Source organism: Limanda limanda, chromosome 4 (assembly GCF_963576545.1).
Source record: "Limanda limanda chromosome 4, fLimLim1.1, whole genome shotgun sequence".
Taxonomy (NCBI): Eukaryota; Metazoa; Chordata; class Actinopteri; order Pleuronectiformes; family Pleuronectidae; genus Limanda; species Limanda limanda.
The window spans coordinates 24277172-24298514 of NC_083639.1; the positions used below are offsets into that span (position 1 = coordinate 24277172).

Genomic DNA, 21343 nt, shown 5'->3' on the forward strand with positions numbered 1-21343 from the left:
CCTATTCCGGCCTATACCTTGAATACAATTTTTAAAATAATAATTTAGTAGCACTGAAATGGCACTTACTTATAGCTCTTTGTAGTTTTTTTGAAGAAATTGTACTTTCTTGATTCTTTTTGTTCTGGGTCTGTACCCTCGGAGTTGAATGCACTTATTGTAAGTCGCTTTGGACAAAAGTGTCAGCTAAATGAAATGTATTGTAACACTGAGCCGTTAGTCACAAAGACAAGGCTTCATCTGTGGCCCTGTTCGGTCTGTAGGCAAAATGAAGAGGCTCCAAGGTGTGAAGAAGGAGGGAGCAGATTTTGGTTTTGACTAATCAGTCAAAGCACTTTGTGGAAGCATCAAACAATCATGGTGACTGTCCTAGAGAATGTTTCCATAGAGAGGGAAAACTGCAGAGTCTGGAAGTATGATACCTTGAAGGGGGCACGGACCATGGACCAAAGGCTCCAGAGTGCTACTCCGAATCCGTTGCGGACGGACGGACCCGACGGACACTAATTTATAGATCTCCGAAAGGCTGTTGGTGCTGAGAACAATTCACCGCCAGAACAGTAAGTGGCGCAACGGAAGACGAGCTTATAGAAGCCTACCTCTATGTTCGAGAAGAAGTCCACGTTGTTTATTTACCTCCTCCCGGCTTTCCTCACACACAGTGAACGATGGCAACTAACAGAACTAAATAAAGTGACACCCAGCGGGTCAAAATGCTTATGTTTTTTTTTCGTAGCGCAGCGGTTCCCAGGTCTTGTTTCCGAACTGCGTTGCTAATTCTACAGCTTGAAGCTACACGGAGGCAGCTAGCTCCCCCCCCCCCCCGCTTCCACACACAGTCAGCAGGGACTCCCGATACTAACTACTGCCCAGTGTTTGCTTCTAACCTGACCGTATTTGAGAAACAGTGTCATTCAAGATTCAAGATTTTTAATTGTCAAATGAACACAGATAACATGAAGTAGTCACTGTCAATGAAATGCTTGGGTCACACACTCTCTTTAAGCAATGCTCAGTAATTTCAACCCAAAAATATAAAATAAAAATAAAAATAGAATAAAAAAAGAATAAAATAGAATAACAAAGAAATAGAATATCAAAAATTTAAAATAGAAAATAAAATATATATCGTTACAGATGAATGTTCAATTTGTGCAGTAGTGCAAATAATGATAGAGGAGTGGAATTAAAGTCGTGACAGCAGGTTGTTGCGCTCTTACCACCGCATTTAGCATGGTGGCTAGCACACTAGCGCTGTTATGAAAGTTCGTTATAACCGTATATGACCGTGCACACATGCCGTCAGTGCTCTAACCAGCCACCGTCAGCCGGACAACTCCGCTGGCTTAACACACTCGTCACATTAATCGTAGAATTGTAGTTGTGTTTGGGTTTATTGTGACATAGGGGATGAAACAGGAAGTTTGAGGTCCGGAATGATGTCGTTCCGAAATACTGTTGTTAGCGGACCAATCACAGCCAAGGGCTGTTCCTAGGCTCTCCGCCATGCCGACGTGTTAGAAAAATCGCGCTCGGAGAGGGCGTTCCATGGCAGAGAGGGCGGTCCTATCTGTCTGTGTCAGTCACGACGGAGAAGCATATATCGGCCTTAACTCAATAAGAGGTTAAAGATGTTGGTGAATAGCTCTGCCAGTTAATCTGCGCACAACCTGAGAGCTCAGCTTGGGATGCCATCCGTCCTCGGGTTTGAGCAGCTGTTGACCCTTTTGACAGAAAATGTTATGCTGGCAGTTTCTACGGTTAATGAATGATGAATTATACATGAATTATTGGCAAGTGCTAGTTTTTTCTGCATTATACCTGCAGACAGTTTTTATTTTTTTATTTTTACACGAATGGTATATCCATATATATATGAGGATCAAACCACGGACCTTCCCCTCTTTTCATATATTGTATCCTAATAGCCAAAAAATCTGTACATAGCCAGTAACATCAATTTCACAGGCTGAATATAATTGCTTAAACTGTATTTGCACCGTAATCAGAGACTTGTTGTGTTGGGTCTTAGGCCATTTTCACCCTGCTTTCCGTGACATCCAAGTTCTTAGTATATTTACTAGAACATTTATTATGGCCCATATGCAACTGCTGTGCACTAGGTTCATAGGCTCATCTCTACAGTGTGATTATTTCTGATGACCTCTTAAAGACAAAAACTGTAAACCAACCATGGTCCTATTAAACCCCATAACTTTTTATAATGTCTATGGACTAATTGCGCAGCACAGCTATGCTAACGATGCTTGATGCTGAGTAGGTCTACTGAGCGTGTACTGCATCCGGGCTACGAAGGTGAGCAGCAGCCCTGAAAAAAGGGAGACAGAACAGTTAAGTAGAAAGAAAACTGACATTTACGTCCCACTCTGAGGCTCTGACACTGAGAGAAGCACTGATCTTTGAATGAGACGCAAATGATCCAGTTTAACATTTTGCCCAATTGCTAGCAGCTCACTGTTAGGGTTACTCATTTAGAAAATACCCTCATTTTGGTGAAATATGTGTTTAATTTAATGAATCCATAGTTATTTACCATTCAGCATCAATGCAGACTGCTACTGGTGTAGCTTGTTAGGTTAAGCAAAGTCATTAATGTTCAGTTCGGTACAAATCTAGCCGATACATTATCAACAAGCAACATAATTGCATGTAATAGCTGAGTTGTAAACAGTACTCTCAGTCACCAGTGAGGAACTCCCCTTCTAAAAGGTACAAGTTCAGTCAGTGTCAATAAGTATTAAAGATTACCATTTCAGAGTTTATTAAAAATTGTGTCTTTTGGAACCGGGTGTGTGTATTTTGTACTTTTTACACATCTTGAGTGTAATGTCACCATTCAGACCCCTTTAAATATTTCACTCTCTGTTTCACTTATGACCATGTGATATTTCAGTTTTTCTTTTTTAATAAATTTGCAAAAAAAAATGTTTCTGTCAAGATGGGTTGCTGAGTGTACATTAATGAGAAATAAAATTAACTTTTTTGATTTTTGCAAATTGCTGCAATGAAACAGAGTGAAAAATTTAAAGGGGTCTGAAAACTTTCCGTACCCACTCTATGTTTATAAATAGCAGTGGCATGGCCACCCTGTACCTTGCACATGTTTAAATTAAAAACATGAATATATGAACCCGTGTTGTACTTGAATAGCTTAGTATTGAATGCACAATATCAGGGTAGTTATGTTTATACATGGTACTAGACCCAGTTTAATATAAAACACAATTTTATACAATATATATAGTAGGGGGTCCCTGCTCCATCTCTCCACCAGTTTGGGGGTCCTTGGCCTGAAAAACGTTGAAGGCCCCTGCCCTACACACTAAAAATCCATTAAAAAATAACAGAAAATAATATTATAATTTTTCGGAAAATTAGATCTAAATAATATATATAAATGTTACACACATACCCACACACATACACAAACACACACACACACACACACACACACAATTTCCAACCTCAAGCTACAGACAAGGCAGACAGAGGGATGGAGGGATGGAGGTCAGAGAGTGGAGTTTGACAACAGATCAGCGATGAGATCTCCCTCCCTGCTCAATTCCCAGCAGCCCATCACTTACCCCCCCAGCCACAAAGCACCTTCTCCTAGCCCATTGTGCCCTTGATATGCCAAGGCAGACGGGCAAGCATGCAGGGACAAGCTGCTCGCCGCTGTCTTTAAGACATTCTGATGAGGTTTCGGTGGTGAAAGATTCAGGGTTGACTTTGTAAAAAGAATCTCAATGAGGTGCAAGTGAATGCCGCGGCTGTTCCATTTTAATCTGTGTGTCCGGCTGCTTCTTGAGTGGCTCATTTCCATGCATCACACCCTGAATACCGGAGTGCCTGACACATTCTGATTATACTTTAAGCCAAATCAAGGCTTACAACGACATTTTCCTTCAATAAGCATAATGCCAAACTTGCCCTACAAGCTAAATGTGTTTTTTCAACAGAACATCTCAACATTTTAAAATTCCATTGTTGCCCATTCCATTCTCGGTCCTTTCATTTGAAGCAGGAACACAGCCAACTAGTGAAGAGAAGCCACTGCTCATTAACCCCTCGGTACTTTACAATGAATCCTGAAGGCTCATTGTGCCAAACGGCCAGTTCTTTCTCAAATGGATAGAGAGGTGGGTGGTGTGTGGGAGATTTGGCTATCTTACTCAATGACATATGCATTGTCTAACTCCATTAGTTTTTCATTGGTATTTAGCTCCAACATGTCAAACTATTGACTTTTCCAGATTCTTCTTTTATTTTATGCAATACACAAAATAACCTTCTGGGCCTCTTGTTTGTTTTGTCTGAATTACATGGACATGTAACTGGACTGCCTGATCTTTTGTCTTTTCTTCATCTGTTTTTTGCATGTTGTCATTTCACTCGCATATTATTATTTATAATACTACTAATAATACAGTTGTGCTGAGCAGCTTGTTTCGCTTTTACATTGAGTTGATATTCTCACACTGAGGATTGTAGTGAATAAAAAGCCTGTGTCGCTGTGATCCTAATGGCTGCAGGTTATCACATGTTGTGGGAACGTTGTCGGCTGCTTGTTGCTGTGACACAAACTGTCACCCCTCCACCCTCTTGTAAAGAAAGAAGCAGCCAGCGCGGGGACATTTTAATTGGAGTTTCATGTGGGCTAAACTGAGGGGAAACTGATGTAAGTTAACATTTGGTAGACTTAATTGGTCCTTTTCTCTCCCTCCTCCTCGATCGGGCACTTAACGCGCCGCTGCCGAGGCTTCGCGCTAATCTCCCATTTACAATCAATTCAGTCCGCCAGACAAAAAGTCCGCCTCTCCTTTTCTTCCCTCGCCGTCTCAAACGAGCTCCTTTGTGGGCCCGTAAATTGCTTGAATCCCCGGTGATCCCCCCGGTGGCGCACGGAGATGTCCTCATGTTGTTGACGGCTGATTGGAGGGCGCGCTCCCGCGGTCCGAGCGTCTCCTCCGCGGCCTCCTGCCTCTAATCTCCCCCCGCGTGGGCGCGCCTTTAATTAAAGCTCCCGTTCGTCAATGAACGTGTTTGTGGAAGTGAAGGCGGTTGCTCAGATGCTGGAGGTGCGGAAGGGGGGGAGGAGGAGGAGGAGGAGGAGGAGGAGGACGAGAAAGGGGAAAAGTGCAGAGAAAAGGACAACCTGCTCGCCTTTAGGTTGTTTACTGCTCCGACATTGTTGTTTGTCATGTCCCGCAGCCTGTGTGTGTTTGTGTGTGTGCGTTAGTGTGTGAGTGAGTGAGTGTGTGTGGGAAATTTGTCCTCTGCTTTTATCCCATCTGGTGCAGGACACACAGAGCAGTGAGCAGCCATGTAGGGCGCCCGGGGAGCAGATGTTGGGGGAGTAAGGTGCCTTGCTCAGGGGCACTAGACAGGGTAGGGAGAATAGTCTTTTGATTTTTTTGGACAGATCCAGGTTCGTCTTTTGTTGTTATTCCATCCAGGTAAATTTTTGTTGAAACTCCGTGGAATTCAGCACTGACACTTTTAGGATTAAACAGTTCAATTCTAAAAAAAAAATACAATTCACTTGCGAACTAAATTAGATTTTTTTTAACGAATGCATACAACTTCATGCAACTTTGCAACAAAGCAAAGTTAGAAATCCAGCTTGGAATCTAGTTCCAAGGATTTTTTTTTGGACCAATATGTTGCGAGGCTCAGTGAACCAGCCATTTAGTTAATTTTATTAAATTTGACATTTCGATAGTTTTGCCCACATATGTTCTCCGATGCACACTGAGGAAGTAGGTGCACCAGGCATTCATCTGGCCCGGTTAGCTCTGCCAGGCTAAGCCGGTCCGACCTGGCTGAGCGCTAATTGGCTGTTAATAGAAAGAGCGCCATTTGGGTGCACGGATCTGCCTCTCGACAGAATGTGTGCAGGGATAATATTGTTCCAGGAGCCGTGCCGAGAATAACTTGTGCTCTATTAACGCAGGGGCCCAGATGAGGAGCTGCGGCCTGAGTGCTCCATTATCTCCTGTTCTGATGAGCGGCTTCGGATGCACACACATACACACAGACACAGACACAGACACACACACACACACACACCACCTCCTCCACTATCAAGCCTCCCGAGGCCGTTTATCTGGTTAATGTAATTCGCTTTCAAGGGCCCATGTTATCTCTGATCATTACGTCGGAGTCAAGTGTAAATGCGGCAGTATTAAGATCGTGTCTGTCAATAAATGGTGAAACAAAGTGGCTGCAGAGCATACACTAGAGCCAGACTGTGTCTATATGTGTGTTTCTAACAAAACTACAGAATACAACACAAGCAAAGCTCAGCACACAAGGCCTTAATATTGTGGCTTGTTTAAAATATATACATTTGAACATAATCATCATCTTGAAGAAAAACGCTCATCTTTGGGGCCTATAGGCTGAAAACAGGTCAACATGTCTAATAAAAGGGAAAAGTGAACACAACAAACAGAACAAAAATATATCAGCCACTCAGCACAACTGCTCACAAATGTCAGCAGATCTTTTCAAACGTTGTTACTTTTATTGTTTGTTCAATTTGTTGTCACTGTGTATTTGATTGTTTTGTGCCCTGAGTTGTCTGTGCTCTTGTTACCTTTTTCTGGAAAATTTGTTTTTTCAAATGTTCCTGTATTTAAACATAATCACATGCACCAGTCAGCTAAAACCCCCACACCAATAATGTCTTTAGTCAGCATACTTTCATCAGTTTTATTTTCAAATGCCAAAAAATTGAAACAACATGGCTCAAACATTCAGTTTTCATTATAACTTATAACTTACTCATTCACATTAGCAGTTGCTTATCTGTGAAATACACAACATGGTGATGCATTCCCCGGACAATTCACATTTTAAATATCATTTTTTCCATAACCTATTATTTACAGTTCCATCAAGGAGACAGACGATTGATCCCAGTTCGTAACTGAAATTCTGGACAGAAAAACTATAATATTCCTACAGTATGGGACCAGTGTTAAGTGTATATTGTTGTATCTTCATCTCTGGTCTTCATGCCCACTGTTGATAGGAGGGTCCTAAAAGTCATCAGATTAGAAAGTTTTTGTTGAGGGCTCATTTCCAATTTGATTGGACTACCCCGCCCTCTCCTTGGACTTTTCAACAGGGCCACAAGAGCCAGACATGAGTCTTTCTGAGGCCTCACAGTCCCAGGTGGGCTGTTTCCTCGGCTCAGCTCTGCAGCTGTCTGGAGGCCTCTGTGGCCGTAGAGTAGACGTTGTCATGCAGCTTCCGGATGTGTTTCTTCAGGTCAAAGTTGCGGCAGAAGCCCTTGCCGCAGGTGTTGCAGGTGAAGGGCTTCTTGTCGTTGTGCGTGTGCATGTGGAAGGTCAGGTTGTAGATCTGGTGGAAGGCCTTGTTGCAGATGGAGCACTTGTACTGCTTCTCTCCGCTGTGTGTGAGCTTGTGGTTCTTGTAGTTTCCTGGAGAATTAAAAAAAGGAAAATAATCAGTACATGCATATAAGAGGACAGGATGACTTATTACATGAAGACATTTATTTGAATGCAGCAGTACTTGCTGTAGTTTCAGCCTTTTTATTTTAAGTACTGCTTATTATATTGTTAAACCTATTAAATGTAATCATATGACAATAATGTCATCTTAATTTCCCGGAACCTAAAGCCATATCTTGTGCAACAGTTAAATTCCTACAGTGGCAAAATAAAAAAAAATTAAAAAATCAAAATCAGCCTTTTGGTATTTTAACTTATAAAAAAACTTCTGACTGATCAATTCAGCTCTAAATACAAGATACGTGTTGCGTGTGAACAATGTAAAATCTAATTATTCACACTATTGAAGTAAATCATTTAATTACATTTTCACACTACATGAAAATGGAAAAATTACAGAAAAAAATGACTCTTTCACTTCCAAAATAAATGGAATAAATAAAGTGGAAACAGAGTAGAGTGAATGCAGTTCTGCACTGACACAGACCAGCAGCTTCAATGCTGCCTCATGGAATTAAAAACACACATTCATCAGAAATGACCTGTAGAAATGATAGAGCTACTAAGCGCCATGCAGCTTCTTATTTGTCTTGAGATCATTAAAAGATGCAGAGCAATTCTGTTTGGCTTTTTCTTAAAAAAACAAAATATGTAATAATAACGGAGACGATGCTGTTGTCAAGAGAAGCTGAACAACCAAGCAGCACGTCTGAATGAAACGAGCTCACTGCTGACACAACGACCGAAGATGAACAGTTTTTAATGGAGCGTTGAAGAGGACAGCGAGACCCGGTGCAGTCCTCCACTCGTCTGAGAAAGTGAGGATGAAAGAGGCCTTATTTTCCTCACTTTTCTTTTCCCCCACAAAGGTCAACAGTTCATGGTGAAGTTAGAGCCTCGTAGGTCCCTCTGCTCGGCCCCAGCCTTCGTTAATCAGGATTTTGTGTGCCGAAGTCAAGAAGTTGTCAAACTTTGTCAAAATCAAGCGCAGCGACAACGAAACAAAAAAAGGCCCGAATCCCAACTTTGCCGGGGTCTCGCAGCTGACCCAGAGCAAATGCTCCGTCTTGAAGGGAGAATTAGTCCGTGCAAAGTGACATGTCCTATTTCCACTGATCGCTTCATGCCTGCAATTATTTCCTCTTTCATTACACTCACAGACAAACCGAGAGCTGCAGCATATGGTCATGCGTTCAGCCCCGTTCCTATTTATTTCAACACACGACGAACTCCAGAGATTCCTTCACATGGATGTTTTCACTCTGTTCCACAGAAATGTCAGCTGCTTCGAAAAATAAATACTCGTGCCAAAGTAAATTAAACAAAATACGACATAAGGATCTGTATTTTTTTTTTTTTATCTACACCACTAGTCAAATTATGACTATATAAATAGCAACAACATTAATGGTAAGACTCAACAAATAAATTAGCAAATTATAAAAAATAAAAAAACAGAAGAAGAGATTTCTAAACTGATGGGGGAAAAAAAAAATCCAGTGACAAAAATGAGGTAAGGTGAGATGACTTTCCTCTTTTAAGGAAAATAAAAGGACAAATTACACTTAAATTTGTAAACATATTCGTTCCTATAAAAAAATAAATATGATGATCTCTTTTTTGAGTTTTTTCTCTCGTCATAAAAATAGACAGAAGGACGCATCAACATATTAAATCAAAATTATACTGTTTTGTCTTTTTAGAGAAGAGACCATGGCAACGAAATATTAGAGTTTTAATGAAAATAATGGCATGAACTATTACGGCAACGGAACTGTGTGATTTTAATGCTGATGTGAAGAAGACATGAGTGATGGGGACTTTACCTTTCTGGTGGAAGCCTTTCCCGCAGAACTCACACACGAACGGTTTGTAGCCTGCGTGGATCCGTACGTGCGTGTTGAGCGTCGAGCTTCTGTTGAACGCTTTCCCGCACTGGTTGCATTTATGAGGCTTTTCCTTCATGGAAAAAAAATATAATAAAAATAAAAGTTAAATATCGTTCAACGAAATGCGTTGTGTGATGTTGCAGCCGGTCGATGAGGGGTGTGCACCTGTGTGTGGATGATCTTGTGCCTGCACAGCGTGCTGGCCTGGCGGAATCCTTTGCCGCAGACTTTGCACACGAAGGGCCGGGCCCCGGTGTGCACCGGCATGTGTCTGGTCAGGTTGTAGTGCGCGTTAAAAACCTGCGGACAACACAACCCCACCGAGGTTATCATTCTGAATTATTGTGACATTTTTTTTAAGTGACAACATATCAGGAAAAACTCGGTCACAATAATGTCAGTTATACGTGTTATTTTTTTCTTTTGACGACAAATGTTCGTTTCAAATGCAGAAAGTTCGATTCCTTTTTTTATTATTATTTGATTAAAAAAAAAAGTTGAATCTCAATTTTTAAAATCCAACTCGTGTAAAAACTTTACCTTTCCACACACTTCACAAGTGAAGTTTTTGGGTTTCCCGTCCGCGGCGCCGCTGCCGCTGACTTTGCTGTGGGTCTTGATTCCGTTCTTCTCTGCGCTCAGGCCGTGGTTCTCCTTCACGATCTGGTCCAGCTGCCCGGGCAGATGCTCCTTGTGCGGGTACTGAGGTGTGGGCAGCTTGTCGGCCCCGACCGCTGCCAGCTTGGCGTTCTCCAGCAGCAAGAGTCTGTGGTGCGCCGACAGAGAGGCCTGTGCCTGCGGGTTGGACACCCAGTGTCCGGCCAGCAGCTCCGACTGCTGGTACGCTGAGTCCAGGTAGTTGAGATAGTAGAGGGAGCCGCCGCTGGGCACGGCCACGGCCTGGTGGACGACCTGCGGCTTCACCACCCGGCTTCCCGGCGTCAGCAGCGGCTGCTTCACACTCGCCTCCGCTTTGCAGCACATGCCGCAGCTCCCTTTGCACGGAGCGGCACCGCAAAAAGTTCCCCTGAAACTGGCTCTCCACAGCTCGGAGTAGTTCATCAGCGCCTTGGCCTGGAGGTCATAGCTGAAGGGCTGCAGCGGGATCATGCAGGGGATCGGGCAGCAGAGACCGAGCAGCTTCTTGCCCTCTGCCCGCTCCTCCGCGCTCCCCTTCGGCTCCGAACTCTTGGACATGATCCGGTCTATGGAGAAGGCCAGCGACTTGGGAGCCGCGGACGGTCCGGTCCTCCCGCAGGACATCACCGTCTCCAGCGAGGCAGAACTTGCCATGTTGTTGTTGTTGTTTTCGTGTTTTGTTTGCAGCAGCAGCAGAGCAGAACCTTGGTGGTGTGAGCAACAACTGGTGAAGTCCGAGCCGCTCCTGCAGCTGCCCCAGCGCGTCCTTTCACTCTCCTGAGCTCCCAGCAGAGAAGACAGGAGGACACATCACTTTAATAAGCACCTTGCTGTCACAGTGTCACGCATTTGCATTCAAATGGCCAATCCCCCCTGCAACAATAGCATCCAGGGGTGATGGATTAATGCTCATTAACTAGTGCACACAAAATTAACAGGACATTACAGAGCTCGTTAGGGCGAAAGAAGAAGAAGAAGGAGGAGGAGGAGGGAGAAAGACAGAGAGAGAGAGATGCAGTGATGAACCTCTATTACCTCTTATTGGTCAGATGTGTGTGGAGAAACCTGCTCTCTGTCACATGTTGGCAGCGGCCGCTCCTCCTCTGCACGATCACTGTCTCCTGATATCAGCGACACACAACTCCTCAGCCACTGACAGGAGGAGACTTATCAACACACACGTCACTGACACACGGCCTGTAGAGGAGGGGCAGTGATTTCTATCTGACACCTATGTTACCTACCTGCCACTCAATATTCAGTTCAATGTTCTCTCTGGGGGAAATGGTTGGAAAATATTTCAATATTACACTCAAGGTTGTGTCTCTCCATCTTTTATTTAACAAATCATTTGAGCGCTTCTATAAAAAGTCTTCCACTAACACAGTAACGTTTTCTTTTTTCACTTTGGGATTTTTTTTTCTTTTTCCAGGAGAAAAGCTGCTAATCCTCCGTGATGGGATCCCTCCTTTTCCACGCCGGCTTATATACTTACTCAGTGTTGGTATAAATTCGAGGACGTCCAATTTCCACCTGTTTAAGAGCGGAGACTCCCTTTGGATCCCATTAAACGTTGTTCCCTCCAATGCCCTCTATTCAAAAGAAGCAATTTTCCAAAGCGATTCAAGGCTCAACTCGGCGCAGGGAGGAGGGAAAAAGGAAAGAAAAAACACAGGCTCTTTCACTTTTAGCCACTAAAGCACTGCGTGAACCTGGTTTTGTGTTTTTTTTTTTTTTTTTCCTTCCTGAAATGGAGGGACGGATTAAAGAGGGGAGAGAGAGAGAGCGAACAAGAAAAGACTTAGCTTGGTCAGAGGTATACAAGAACAAGTGAAAAGAGAGGCATTTGCTCTAAAGAGGCATACAACAAGTTTGCTGGAATCCACCGTGTTGTGTGGGAGCTACAATGAGCAGCAGACTCTCCTCTGTTCGCCACAAGGGCCGCGTTGAATTCATGTGTTCGCAGGCCATTTTACCTGAGGGAGAGAGAGAGGAGCCATTCAGGCTGCTCCACCACCAAGGGCGAGGGAGGGTGGGGTGTATGAACACAATTAGTTCTGACATTATAGTACTCAGTTTCACATGGTATTTTTCAAATCATTATTTCAAATATTATTAAGCTACAGTGAAATTTGGGGTGAACACTTTGTAGCAATTTGAGATTTTATCACATTGACACCAAACATTAAGTTATGACCCAGGCTTTGTATATGCTCAATAGATACAGCTTGTAATAAGAGGGTTACAAATAAGTACATAAAGCAATGGAACAAAAAAAAGTGCAAACCCTCTCCCACACCCAGGCAGCCTTCATATAGTGTCTTAAAGAGGCAACTTTGTTTTACAGGACAGTTATGAGGCATCTGGTTAATAGTAGACACTTGTTTTGTATATTTAACTAACCCTTAATTCATCAGGGAGGCCCAGTGGGATATTAGAGACAAGTTTTACACAACATCTGGACCAAGATCCAGCTGCAACTATACATATTTGTTGTCTTATTAAAGTGAGAAATCTCTGAGAATTACACATTACAACATTTCAATAAAAAAGAGGCTCAACAACTGATCTTTCACACTTTGGCAACACATCATTTTTAAATAAACCTTAAAAATATAGAGCGAGCCAAATGACATTTCTCCCTATAACCATTTAAGATTTGATTAGAAAGTCCCTACAAGGTCCACTCATGTTGCTGTGTTGAAGTTATTGGAGTTCCTCCTTCAGTTGCTTTTCACTGTCAGAGACTGAGGGGAACTTACTGTCCTGTTTGAGCTGCCACACACTTCACATGAAGCTTCACTATCATCATCAGACCTTTGAGTGAATCATTTAAACCCTAGAGTTTGTTTTTTAACATTTTAACATGCGCAAATGTACCCATAAGTCATCTGGACATTTAGCTTTACAATCACTAGAATAAAAAAATTGAAATAAAAAGGCAATGTGTGAATTTAAACATGGTCGGCAACACAACAGTTACATTGAATTACCATATGTTACCATATGCAATAGATTTTATAGATTTTATTTTGTGGCCTTGAGAAGAGAGTTATTGAAAAAGTGTAATTTCACCACTGACCTTCGGTTCTTATATCACAGAATTCCTGCTCATCTGAATTCATCCCACTCTGCTTCTAGCCACTGACGGCTCCTGTGACACTGTTGGTGGAGGAAGGTGACGATTCACCTCCAGCTCTATAGACTTAGTGCCTTACTTAGCACAGCATGCCGCCGTCCTATAACACTAGATTTCCTATTAATAACCTTAAAAACGTCCCTTGTCTGTTTTGTTTTACACCTGCATCCCAGCATGGAAGGATTAATGCCTGTTGTCTCGGTGCTACTCATATGGAAATGAGGCAGGAATACTCTAATTTGAGTTTATTCAGGCGCAATTGCCAGCTCATCCACACAATAAACATTGATCCTATTGCTGTAACCCAGGCTCTTAGCTCCACCAGCAATTAGCTCAGGCATTGATTTAAGGGACTCTTGCCTCTTGCCTGCAGGCATGTGAGGGCCAGCATTCTGTCTGGATGGAGCAAACCCTTTCTTTTCAGTGCCTGTCTTCATTTTTTTCAATATAACATATTTTAAATACTGAATTTAGACCTAATGGCAGATTTTTACAAGCTTACTTTTCTAATCAGAGTTTTTATTGATCATTCCACCTACAGGCTCTGAGGAGAGAGGGGGTCTATTCCTCTCATTCTGTTTTCCGTCTTTCAATATTATAAAACTTCTTGTCCTGTCAGAGGAAGATCCCAACTTTAATGATTACAGGTGATATATTAGGCCTACTATATATCTGTTTTCTTTAAACCATCAATTTATTTTTTCGTGTAGAAAAGCTGACACATGAAACACTCAACAGTTTATTCCCTCTCCTTGGAACAACACTGATATTTTTGATGCATATGCAGTTGTAGTGCAGTGCCTTCATTATATCAAATGTAAATTAGTCTTGAGTTTTCAACACCTTTCTTGGTATTTTTCATACTTGTAAGAGTTAATAATTTACACCACCGTGAAGAAAGGAAAACTCAACCCTCCTGCTGTTTAGTGTTCATGAAAATGGCTGTTATGGTTATATGGTTTTCTGGTCATGCAACAGATTGTACACAGGGGCAGCAATCAATACCCCTGTCTCTGTTCCAGTATTTGTCAGGTTGCTGTTCCCGAGGCAGTGGTAGTTGATCAGACTTTTTCTTTAGTTTAAATACTTTAAACATTAATACACCTCTCTGTTTATGTTGGACACTATATTTTCTTGTGAATGTTGTGAATATTGTTATTTTGTTGACCTTCTGTTAAACTTCTGTTCATTCTGGGAGAGGGACCCCTCCTCAATTGCAGCTCTCTCTGAGGTTTATACAGTTTTTCCTAACTTTTGTGTAGAGTTAAGGGCAGATGATGTCACCTTAAGCCCTCTAATGAGGCAAATTGTGATCCGTGAATACAATAGCAAATAACTAGTTTTGTGTGGATGGAGAATCGAGTTTACCCACAGATTTCCCTGTGAAATGTTTCAGGGATGGTGATACATTTCACATTTCTGCGAATAGCTTTTTAGAAACAAAATAAAAATGTAATAATTGTACAAAAACAGTGACATTTTGACAGGCAATAGGTGCCATTAGTAGGACAGGGAAACTCAGAAGGAGACAAAGGTAAAACCAGGTGGCTCAAAAGCTCTGCTGACAAAAACAGCCCAATGAAGTGATTTGAAAGTGGGAGGACAAGCATATCATTTGAATCAGCTGCCCAGTGGCATCTTGCAAAATGTGTGCATGATTCCCTATTGAGGTCATGGAGCACATCTTCAACTTTTTGGCCTTTATTCACAGCACACAATTTCGACAACACTATTTCAAATCCTCCTATTATCTGCTCTCAAAGTTTATATTCCAAACAAAATGATGGAAATTATTATTTTTGCTTCAATATGAAATAACTAACTGAACCATAATCAAATGTGTGTCTAAACTTATTTATTTATTGTTTTATTTGTGCATTTCTACATTTATTTTATATTTCTACATTTATTCATTTATATATTTCTAAATGTATTTATTTAGCTCTCTATTTCTATATTTATTTATATTTGTGACCATTTTAATTAGCTTAATTATGTAGGCAGGCTTAAGTCTGCCTAATTTATGGGGGTATTTCTACATTTATTGATACATTTCTGTATTTCTACATTCTCCTTTTAATTAGGGAGGTTGGCTTACCTAGGTTTAAAGCTGGATTGGTTATAGCGCTGTGATCATCCGATCTACTACTTCTGTCTTGAGCAAGGAAGGACACATGAGCTTTGCCTGTAGCTCAGCATTAGCTGCTTGCTGCTAAACAAAAGTACAGTTCTATGTTACGCTCTACCAGGTAATGTTCTAGACATTTCTGTTTGAGATATTGCAAAAACATATAATGGAGTTGAAGACTTCTCTGTCAATCTGCTCCACGGACCCTCAAGGTGTTTGGTAAAGCAATTATTTTGAATATGATGATTAGCAATTTTTCTGTTTGACTTGTGACATTGTACAAAAATAATCAATACATCTCTCAATTTTAAATCTTATTCATCAGGCTGAGGTTTCATCAGACTTTATTAAACTTCATGAGTATCAAAATCAAAGCCGTGGTTTTGTGGCAACACAAGTGTAAGTGCTGATGTCGTGTCCAGCAGTCTGTCTGTCTGCTTACTTCCTTCCTTTGCCCTGAAAAAGGAAGAAAAGTTTCTGGCAAGGATGCCAAGGAAGAGCAAAACCTGGTGTGTCAAGGCGATGTGGTATGTTTGTGCTGCGAACAGCAGAACTGACTGCTTGACTGGATTTCTGCGTGAGTCTTTTTGGCAGCCTGGGCTTCCGTCCTGAAGCACTGTGGAGGGTTTTTTCAGCCTGTCATGTGTCACCTGGCCTCCCGAACACCAACTCCACCCAGCACCCCCCCACTGCCATGTGGCCTGTCACCGCCTGGCCTCTGGCACTGCACGCAAACCTGAGAAGTTTGCCTTTGATGCTTTCTGCCAGAAAATCTTTGCACGTGGTTCATGTTGAGGAAGCGTCTGTTTCAACATAAACTAGGGCCTTTTCTAAACTTTAACAACTAGTTTTGTTTCCATAGCTTAAGCTTTTGCCAGTAAGGCCTTCTGATTCCCAACCGCCTTTGATATTGGACATCTGCTGATACTGAGTCCAGTCCCATTCTCCAACATATCTGCACACACAATTGACCTGGGATAGATGTACATGTAAAATTGCAGAAGATATGCATTATGTATGTGACAAATTGAAATAACAGAAGCCTTGTTACTATTGCACATTCATTTAAATACTAAAGTGCTGTTCAAAATTTGAACACTGAAAAGCTACAAAAGATATGAATTGCAATCCAAGTGGGTGAATTTGAAACTGAGGAATGTGCCACTCGTTGCTCCGTTTTGTTAGGATTGTACAGTTTTTTTGAGCAACCGTCTGGATTTTGTTAGAGCTATATCAATTATGCTGCTGTGGGCTTGTACCTTTGCTGTTTGTGAAAAAAAAGTAGCGGCACAATGACTTCACTTTACAAAAATGTCCAAACACACACACACTTGTGACATCCCGTGTGTGTGAGAGTGTATTTTCACCAGAATCTCTTTTCTTTCGCTCAGTGTGGGGCTGTCAAGTTAACAGACGCTAGTTCAATAAAGCAACCACTTGAGCAGCCTGCCCCTCTGTTCACTTGAGTCTTCTACCCCCACCCCTCAACATTCTCCCCATGGGCCACTTTTACGCTCCAGTCCCTTTTTACTCTCCTCTGCACACACTTTTTTTTCATGACCCCCCTGTCTTTCCAGTGGTCGAGCCCAGTCCATTGAATGCCAAGATTTGAGTTTGCATTTGAAAACAAGAAGATTAGGTTTTCCCTGAGCACATCTGATTTCATTGGCCATGCAATGGAGGTTGCATTTAGGTCACACTTATTATAAAGCTCAACTGCAGACCTACAGAGACCATGAGGGACAGGTGCTGGAGCTGTTGTAGGTGAGCACTGTGACTGTCCATTGTATGACTCAGTGTCAACCGTTAAAAGTAAGTTTAATGTCTGGTCTGTCTTGGGAAATGCAGCATTTTAACCCTGGCTGTGGCTCAGGGGAAAAAGAGGGTTGTCCTCTAACCAGGAGGTTGGCAGTTTGATCTCAGTCTTCCCGATTCCACATGCTGAAGTGTTCATGGGAAGGATACTGAACCCACAATTGTGGCCATAGAAAGTGCTACCCATAGATGCACTGTATGAATGTTGGTGTAAATGGTCATCAAGACAGAAAGCTCTATGTGAATCATACCATTTACCATTTTCTTTAAACACTTAATTTTCTGAGGTGTTGGATGGAAATACTAGAGATCCGATTAAAATATTGAAGTTGATGCTCAATTAATATGATATGAATTCCAGGTCAAGGACTCTTGTACCTCAAAATTTGTATTTTTCAAGAGAAGAAGTATGCTAGTAGTTATGCTTGCAACATGACAAGGGCTGAGGGTGGAAAATGGTGAATAAGGGCTATACAAATAAAATGTGATGATCGATTGATTGATCTCTCTGGGTTGTTGGATCTATAGCAATACTAATATCTGAACAGAGGTGTTTCCTAGAATCAATCATCTTTGGTGAAGTACAGACATTAGCTATAGAGAGTAGTTTCATTTTAGCCATCTCCCTTATACAGTGGTGTAGTGGTGCCCAGTGGGTATACTCTTGAATTATGCTTCAGAAGAAACCTGTCCAGCAAGGTATAAATGTGTAAATGTGATTGTGACATGTTGCATCAATACTGGCCCATAGAGTAGACTATGGAATGAGGCATGATACGCAACTCCATGAGAACTACATGATTTCCCATTTGGAGTCATTCCTTATACCTCAATCATTTCATACTTGAGCATTGGACTATTATCCTCTTCAAGTGGTCTATAGGCCATTAGTTTCTTTTGTAAAATGTCACTTAGAACCGCTGATATGCAACAGGAAGTTTAGGCCAGAGTGTGCCACTAATATCAAATTAACATTATTAATTAACATAAGGGAAATTTTGTAAATATTACTTGATAAATGTTGCCATTTTTTCACATGCTACAAATATTACTACATAATAACAATAATAATAACTATTTATAAAACTACTGGGATAATTCCACTATATGGTATTAACACATCTAAAGGTTATTTTATTAAAAGTGCTCGCCAATCATCATCCTCTCCGATATAGGTGGGGGACTGAGTGCATACCTGTGTGGTCGCTGAACTCCCATCACTCCCTGAGCTGCTGGTATGCAGCACCCAGGTAGTAGCACGAGGTCCTTTCTGCTGAAATCGATGTTTGGGTAGTTCTCTTCATGTTTGAATTGCATTAGATGGCAGTTTTCAATGAGTTAAACAAGTCAAGGGCAGGTAATATTTTTTCCCAGGAGACATGACCCAACCTGGCTGAGAGTACATTAGTGTATGATGCGCAGCACAGGGGATTCAGAGGTGGGTTATGCTATGCTCATTGAAAAATAAGTGGGTATACGCTGTATATCTTTGTATACCCTGCACTACATTGCTGCCCCTAATTGTGTGAGGCCGACCTGGTAAATTGTCTTTATTCTGAGAAGACAGAATGAGTTGCAAAATGTGCTCTAGTTTACATCTTTCGTTGACACTTTTTTGTATTCAGCTAAAAAAGCAAACCTGAAGTTAGGATAATTAAGGAAAACATAAGTTGTTGTTTCCTCTGTACTGCTGCCACAGCGAAAACATAAAATGACTCAACTTCCTTTAACAACAAGAGTTTTTGGTTTGCTGGCATCTTGTGTCACTATGTTACAGCACACCCTGGCATCATTTTGTTAGTCATAAGGGTCTCAGAGAAGTCATTTGGAACAGTTTGGCCACAAGAAAATTTCATGCAGAGGGCATTTTGTTTTTTATGACTCTGACTCTTTTTATCATTTCTGCATCAGTGAAGGACTGAGGCAGCCCTACATTATTTCTTCTGATTTATTAAATTCTTATAGATCAACACAGGTGTGTGTGTGTGTGTGTGTATGTATGTGTGTGCAGCCTCTGGCTCTGCAGTGAGTAAGTTGAAGACAGCCTCCCTCATAGGTCCTTGGGCAGCGATGAGGGAGAAAGATGTCCTCTGAACACCAGTGCACATACAGTCCAGCAGCAGCCAGGGTTTTAAACTCACAAAATGAATTATTGCGGCCACAGGCTCTGGCTGCAAAGACGTACATGGTGCAGGAATGAAGGCCTAATTTTATTTGGCAGGGAATATGGAGATGATGCATTCCTGTCCAAGTTCATTCAAATCTTTCGAATCACAAAGGTTCATTGACAGGACCAGCTCAGGCCTTTTGGAGCCCTTAAAATGGAATTATTCTATGTAAAGGTATTACAGTACAGTCACAATGTAGCTTGGTAATAGTGTCATAGATCATATTAAATGGCAAGGTACATAACACTGATTCAGCTTCATCTCCAAGTCAGCAGGGACATTTAACCAATAAAATATGTCACAATATAGTGTCAATAAGGCTAGAAAAGTAACTGTATTGATACTATATTGAGATGCACATATCCATGTCCAAAGCAAAATAAAGGTTTTAAATGTGTTATTTTAGAAAAAAACATGATGAGAATAACCTCAATAAAAGTGTATATCTTAAATGAATACTTTTTTGCCAATAAATAAACATGCAAGAGAACATCAAACTGACTTGTTTCCCTTTCCCATTGATACGTTTAGCAGTTCCGGTTAAAGTTTGTGTGTATGGGGAAAATATCTGGTCAAAAGAGATGTGCACAATCAAATGTGCCAGCAGGGGGGAGGATTAACTCCTGACATCCATCTAATAATAACAGTGGCTTCAGCAGTCCCTCTTTAAGACTGTGATACTGTTGATCCCCATATGGGCGTTTACTGTATACGACCATGAAACAGGACAAACAGTCCCGTGTAATATTCATCCCTGAGGTATCACAATCTGCCCGCATGTCTTGCCTGAACATTGTGCGAGATTGCTTTAAACTGTAAGCCATTCTTTTCATGGAAAAGATCTAAAATTAATCAGCAGGCTTGTTGTCCCCTCTTAAGGCCACGATAAGAAGGTTTTGGTGCAGGGGGGGGGCGAAACATAAGAGGCTTTGGGGGGCGCTTTTTATAAAAGGATCTGACATCTACCTGCCCTCTCAAATGGCAGGCAATTTTGACACTTCTGGCACGCAAAGCAACCACATAAAAATAAACACAACTCCTGGGCCTGTAGGCCTACTCTGTTTAAGTTTAAGGACACAGTGGAAAGCATTGCAAATGAAATGCCTCTTCAGAACAAATCACAGGCCAATTTATTTGGCAGCTTGAATGTCTGCACATGGGCTGATTTCTATCTTCATCTTTTCATTTTCCTGTTGTCATTATCCACACGTATCATGTCGGAGACGGTTTGATGGAATCAATGTGTCGGAACGGCTTGTTCTCACATCCGCATTAGCACACGACTCCCCGCAGTACAGCAGTGGCTTGTCAGCGCACAGACTCAGGAACAGTTCGCACTGTGATAGTCAGTTGGAGATTCTTTTTATTTTGATACTGTTGTCATTTCCCATTTCCCCACTTGATTGGAGCTTAAAAGCCAAAGAAGCTCAGATCGTGCCGGCATAAAACTCCAGGCACATTAATCCATCCTAGTGTTGCCTCCCGCACATGAACTGCCCAATCGTGTCAGGATATTCATGGGGAAATTAAATTAATAGTATTCAGAAGCATCTCTGCATATTGGATTTTAAAATAGGTGGGCTGCTTTGTGTATTTGATGTTGATTATTCTCATATGTAAAGGATATGAGGGCATAGCTTCTGTAGAGACTATTAAGGTCAGGAGCATGAGTTCTTTGTTGCAATAACTCAAACAGCCCTTTCTCCTTTCTACTCTGCTTAACATCTTTCATCAGCCTTTATTTCTGTGCATGAATTACTGTATGAGAAATATGATGAATAGTTTACCAGCTAACATTCACCAAAGGAAAATACAGGAATCAACCTTTGAAATGCAAGTTTCATTTCAAATACATTTGTTTAACATGTTCATGAAATTACAAACAAATGTCATAATAATAATAATAATGCTACTATAATAATAATAATAATATTATTATTAGTACTACTATTATTATTATTATTGTTATTATTATTAGTACTATTATTAATAATATTATTATAAGTTGTATTATTATTATTATAGCTCAGATTCCAACAGTTCTTTTAAGTAACACAAAGTAA

At 41.3% G+C, this 21343-nt stretch overlaps 1 protein-coding gene across 1 annotated transcript; it reads right to left on the reverse strand.

Moving 5' to 3' along the window:
• Positions 1 to 7218: 7218 nt before the first annotated feature.
• On the reverse strand, positions 7219 to 10684 carry fezf2 (FEZ family zinc finger 2). Its single transcript, XM_061069919.1, has 4 exons — positions 9932 to 10684; positions 9557 to 9691; positions 9329 to 9461; positions 7219 to 7469 (listed from the first exon to the last, which is right to left on the reverse strand). Exons 1-4 carry the CDS (start codon positions 10682 to 10684, stop codon positions 7219 to 7221), a joined length of 1272 nt encoding a protein of 423 aa, XP_060925902.1.
• Between the last annotated feature and the right edge of the window lie 10659 nt (positions 10685 to 21343).

What these genes read in the sequence shown, in the direction of transcription:
- fezf2 (XM_061069919.1), bottom strand. Translation starts at nt 10,684, where the DNA reads ATGGCAAGTTCTGCCTCGCTGGAGACGGTGATGTCCTGCGGGAGGACC. An exon ending in CTTGTGAAGTGTGTGGAAAG is followed by an intron (nt 9,692 to 9,931) that starts GTAAAGTTTTTA and finishes TGTTGTCCGCAG; the next exon opens with GTTTTTAACGCGCACTACAA. An exon ending in GAAAGGCTTCCACCAGAAAG is followed by an intron (nt 7,470 to 9,328) that starts GTAAAGTCCCCA and finishes TTAATTCTCCAG; the next exon opens with GAAACTACAAGAACCACAAG.